The sequence below is a fragment of the Homalodisca vitripennis genome, unplaced genomic scaffold, assembly GCF_021130785.1.
Source record: "Homalodisca vitripennis isolate AUS2020 unplaced genomic scaffold, UT_GWSS_2.1 ScUCBcl_2531;HRSCAF=7401, whole genome shotgun sequence".
NCBI classification, from domain to species: Eukaryota; Metazoa; Arthropoda; class Insecta; order Hemiptera; family Cicadellidae; genus Homalodisca; species Homalodisca vitripennis.
In genome coordinates, this window is record NW_025778649.1 from 48,642 (window position 1) to 54,041 (window position 5,400).

General features: G+C 31.1%; 1 protein-coding gene across 1 annotated transcript; it reads left to right on the forward strand.

The window, feature by feature from the left end:
* Positions 1–254: 254 nt before the first annotated feature.
* LOC124372102 (protein FAM200A-like) lies at positions 255–1,361 on the forward strand. Its single transcript, XM_046830468.1, has one exon. The coding sequence runs from the start codon at positions 255–257 to the stop codon at positions 1,359–1,361; it is 1,107 nt and encodes a 368-aa protein (XP_046686424.1).
* The last annotated feature ends 4,039 nt before the right edge of the window (positions 1,362–5,400 follow it).

Genomic DNA, 5,400 nt, shown 5'->3' on the forward strand with positions numbered 1-5,400 from the left:
AGTCGAATCTATGCTGCCTAGTAAACTAAAACGGCATTTAGAAACATACTGTCCACTCAAACTTGATAGGGAAACCAAGAGAGTTCTTTAAAAGAAAGGAAACTGAGGCAGTAAAACAAAAGGCTTCTTTTTCTAAACATTCCAAAGCTAATAGCGATGCACTTTTAGCTTCATTCAAAGTAGCATATCACATTGCAAAATGCAAAAAGCCTCACACAATTGCGGAAGAGCTTATTTTACCAGCTGCCGTTGACATGGCAAAGATAATGATTGGTGAGGATGCAGGGAAGCAGCTTCTTAAAATTCCTCTGTCAAACAATACAATAAGCAGGAGGATTGATGACATATCTGAGGACATTAACAACCAGCTTATAAATAGTTTGAGACGAAAGGAGTTCGGAATTCAATTAGACGAGGCTACTGACAGTCACAAAGACGCTAATTTAATTTGCTACGTTAGGTATGTGAATGAAAACCAGTTGATAGAAGATTTGTTGTTTTGTAAGGAAATTGAAGGAGGCACCTCTGGTAAAGAGTTGTTTGATATTGTTAACAATTTTATGGCGGAGAATGATATTAACTGGGAAGACTGTGTTGGGGTGTGTACTGATGGAGGCCGGTCAATGTCAGGCCACTACCAAGGACTGCAATCTCGCATTCGGGAAAAGGCCCCAAACGCTGTTTGTACACACTGTATTATACACCGAGAAGCACTGGCAGCAGCAAAGTTCAGTTCAGAGTTAAGTGCAGTTATAAAAACCGTGATCCAAGTAATAAATTTTATCAAAACAAGACCAATGAAAGCCCGGTTTTTTTCTAAACTATGTGATGACACAGGCGCTCAACACTCGTCGCTTTTGTACTATAGCAGTGCTCGATGGCTATCTCTGGGGAATTCTCTGCTAAGATTGTTTGAGCTGAGGCAAGAAATCCACATTTTTCTGAGTGAAGATAATAATGCACTTGCTGATATGTTTATTGATGAAAGTTTTCTCCTTAAACTGGCGTTCCTGACAGATATTTTTGAACGTTTGAACATTCTTAACAAGTCTTTGCAGGGGAACAATACGGATATTTTTCAATTGACCAGTAAAGTTGAAGCATTCAAGAAGAAACTTGTGCTTTGGGAAAAAAGTTTGAAAAATGGAGATTGTTCGATGTTTTCAACTTTGAATCAGCTTCTTAAAGAAAACGATCTTACTCTGAAAGAAGAAATGAAAACAACGTTGACTCAGCACTTGTCTAGAGTACAAAGTTATTTTGAAGACTACCTGCCAAAAGATGAAATCAAAGCGCAGCAGTGGGTAAACGACCCTTTTCAAACTGAAATGCCTGAAAACTTCAGCAACGAAGAAGCATAACAGCTAATTGACATTTCAACGGACTTGTCATTGAAATCAAAATTTCAGTCCCAATCCCTGTTTGAGTTTTGGAATGGTATTGAAAACGAATTTCCACTGTTGAGCAAAAAGGCTTTGCGTGCAGTTATTCCATTTGCAAGTTCTTACCTTTGCGAGTGTGGTTTTCCGCTGTTACAGTGATAAAATCCAAGTATAGAGCAAAGCTTAACATTGAAAAGGAAATTCGGGTTTCTATATCAAAATTTACACCCAGGTACAATGAGCTTATAAAAGACAAACAAGCGCATCCGTCCCATTGAAGCAGAAACTTATGGACTGTGTTATTTATGTATATAAATATTTTTTAAGTTAGGTTTTCATTTCTATTATAGAATTTTGTTATAAAGGGAGATTTTCTTATGGTTGTTTTAAGTTATTTTTATTACATTTTTTTGCAATAAATCAAGTACAATCCAACTTTTGTGTGTTTAATGATGTTTTTTACCGTTGTAAGAACAAGGTAAACATGGTGTGTTGTTAAAAAAGTAATAACAATCTTATTAACAATGTTACGTAAAGTATAATAACAAATAACTATTAAATTTGTTATACTAAAAATGTAATTATTGTAATGTAAGTGCAATGGAAAACGGATAAATTATACTAGGTGCGCCGCAAAGCCATGTCTGTACTCAAAGGGAGCCGTGGGCCAAAAAAGTTTGGGAACCTCTGCATTAGGTGTTACTTATGTAATATATAGTTTCATCACATTAATGTCAATTATTACTATTTTTACTATGTTAAAACTTTCCGTTCTTTTGACGGTTCATCAATTTTATTCAATTAAATTAATTATTGTAATTCTTAGCTTATTTTGTAGAGTATTCGAATCGGGAAAAAATTAAGCATTGCACTACATAATAATTGTGTGATAATATTAATTATTAACCCCTGGTTTGGAAAGCTGTGTATGGATTTTTACCAGTGTTAAGATTTGTGTTTATGTATTTTTGAATTCTGTATTTTTTGTTCTGGAAACACTGTTTTATGTAAAGTTTTGTTTGTAAGTGTAAGTAAATATTTTTTGTAGAAAGTACATAAGGGATACATGTTCAGAGGTAATTTTTCTAAATTAATATATACTAAATTCCTGTAGTGATTTATTATCTGAACGTTAGCTAAACCTCTATTCACACGGGAAGCTGTTAAAATTTCATTTCCTTCTGTGTGTCGGTCTGTCCGAATCTTGAAAACATCAAACCTATACACTTGAAATTTGCATGAAGTTTTATTTCTACACAAGTGCCATCAAGGCAGTACATGACCTTTTATGGAGTTTGGCAGATCTATCACGAATATTTTATATTTATATTATGAGTAGCCAGGATGGTAACGAGAAAATCATAAAGAAAAAAAGTGTTTAACACGCTTAGTACAACTAAATGATATTTAAACATAGTAGCATATGTAGCCTAATAAAAGGAGCTATAGACTTGAAATTTTCCATTCTAGCTGAACCTGTAATACAGCACATGATACATCACACAGCTACCTTGATAGTAGCATTATTTTTTAATTTCTCTTTAGACGATTGGGTTTAGTTTTATCAATATAAATCCATCAATATACAAATTTTTATTGGTTTTATTGGTAACGTGCCCTATGTCACAGAATGATATATACATATCATAAACCCAAACATTTACTTTTATGAAACATTTTTTATACAGTTTTACTAACACAATTTAAGTGCAAGAGAGATGACAATAATCACAGCTTCTCCTGATAAAATAAAGAATATATATATATATATATAGTTAAATATATATATTTATATATATATATATTTATTCATTAAAAAAAGTTAGTTAATTTGAAAGCTAGAAAGGTAGAGTGAGAGATAAGGTACATAAGACTTAGTGAGCATGTTCCCACTCTTGATAAATCACCGGAATGTGACACAGGTAATGCATTGAACTAGACTGCGGCTGATATAACCGTACTGGAACATATCTTGGGTGGGTGAAATAGTGGAGTTAAGTAATGTACAGAGAAATTCACTAATAGAAAATGTATTCGCCTTAATAATGAATCTTGGGATTTTTTAAAATTATGTATTCTTTGATCACAGTTCACAAAAATAATTGGTTTCAAATGTTTAACTTTAATAAAGCAATAAATATTTCATATTTCTAATAAGCGAAAAATCAATAAAAGCCATAAAACGCGTTTACTCTCAATTTAATTTAATAATATTGTATCAATTATCCTTCTCTGATAAAATAATAGATATAGGGACGTTTATAGATATAAAACTGTCTCTCCATAAACATGTTTAATATTTAACTAAGAGCTGAATATAAAACCCCATTTAAATCTTAGGACTAATGCTTAACCTTCAAGTACATTACGGTTTAGTTTAGTGTTAGTAATAAACAACTCCAGGATGCAAGTTTACTTCAATCGGAGGAATGTATAGCCGTAGGAAGGCAATCAAAGAGTACAGTATGAAAATTTACCTAAAATATAGACATTCAAGGCTAAAATCCAATAACTCCAAGGTAATAGGAAAGCTCAATGATAGGTGGAAATAGCTATGTAATAAATAATTCGGAGTTGAAACTCAAGCTTTAGCGTAAGAATTATTAGCACTAGGGTATTAGTTTAAATCCTGAGAACAACAGTTTTATGCTTAGTTACTCGACTCTGCACAAGGTAAAAAATATAACATGTAGAGTAAAAAAATTCTTATAAATATTTTTTTTTTCAGAAGGTTTGTCAAAAATTTGTATTTTTTATGAGATGAGTTTAAATTTGTTTTTAAAGTTATTGACTCTACGATGTTTTAGTTTTCAAGTCCTAATAATTAATTTACTTTATATTCATCTTTGGTCACTCTCAAACAACAAAAAGTGTATAAAACATTGCTTTTACATATACATTTACAATGATAGAGTTAGCTGCACTAAAATACTCTAATCTTGGTTGTTACGTTATATTTTCCCCTTATATTCCTCACCTAACACTATTGCGAGTTTTAGTGATCCGTCTCAACATTTGTTACTGTAAACAAACATCATTGGATTATTACATAAACAAATATATGAAATGAAGGAGGAGGAGCTCTTCTTATTGGAATATTAATTTTCTATTATTTTACAAAAGAAAACTCACAATTCTCCAATAATTTGTGTATTTTATCACGAGGCCTTTTCGACATCGAAGATGCCATCATCAGGTGTGAATCAACAATTTAAAACAAACATCAGCTGAGTAAAAATTAATACGAAATTTATATGGTTAACAGTAAAATAAAATAAAATAAATATTAGTATATGTATAAAAGTTTTGTTCAAAAAAGAATTTACTTATATTTTAAAGGAATGGTGAATTTTTGAATCGGTTCAAAATCATTGTTTAATATTTTATCTTTATGTTTTGTTATGTATAATGTTTCATATGCGTCGAGTTCTTCTTGTTTATGGACTTGTTTTTAATAATGTAAAGTTTTTAAAGGTGTGGTTTGTTTCAAATACATGTTTGGCAATACCTTATTTTTCAGTTTGTCCATATTTTTAATATCTTTCGTGTTCTTTAAATCTTTTTTAATGGTTCTTTTTGTCTGGCCAATATTAATTTTATCACAATCTTCACAGTTAATTTTGTAAATGCCTTTTATTTTCATTTAAAATTTTATCTTTTGGATTTCCAATTAGGTTATTTATCTTATATAGTGTGCAAAATGTTATGTCAAGATGTTTTCTAAATAATGTTTTTAATTTCTTTATAAAATGGACCATAACTCATGGATTTCCAGTTCCGTTTTTCGTTCCCTTTAAAAAGTTGTTCTCGATGTTTTTGATAAATTCTTCTTTTGTTTTTTTCATAAACTGTCAATTAAGTTAACTGTTAATTTAGTTGATTATCCATTGAAAGCTGCTATACTTTTTATGTTTCTTATTTCCTTCATGTATTCATCGTGTTTTAAAAGTGTTGTAAGTAATCTATTAATCATTGTGTGGAAAGCAGCTCTTTTTGGGAGGGTCGATGGTTCGAATCA

What these genes read in the sequence shown, in the direction of transcription:
- LOC124372102 (XM_046830468.1), top strand. Translation starts at nt 255, where the DNA reads ATGGCAAAGATAATGATTGGTGAGGATGCAGGGAAGCAGCTTCTTAAA.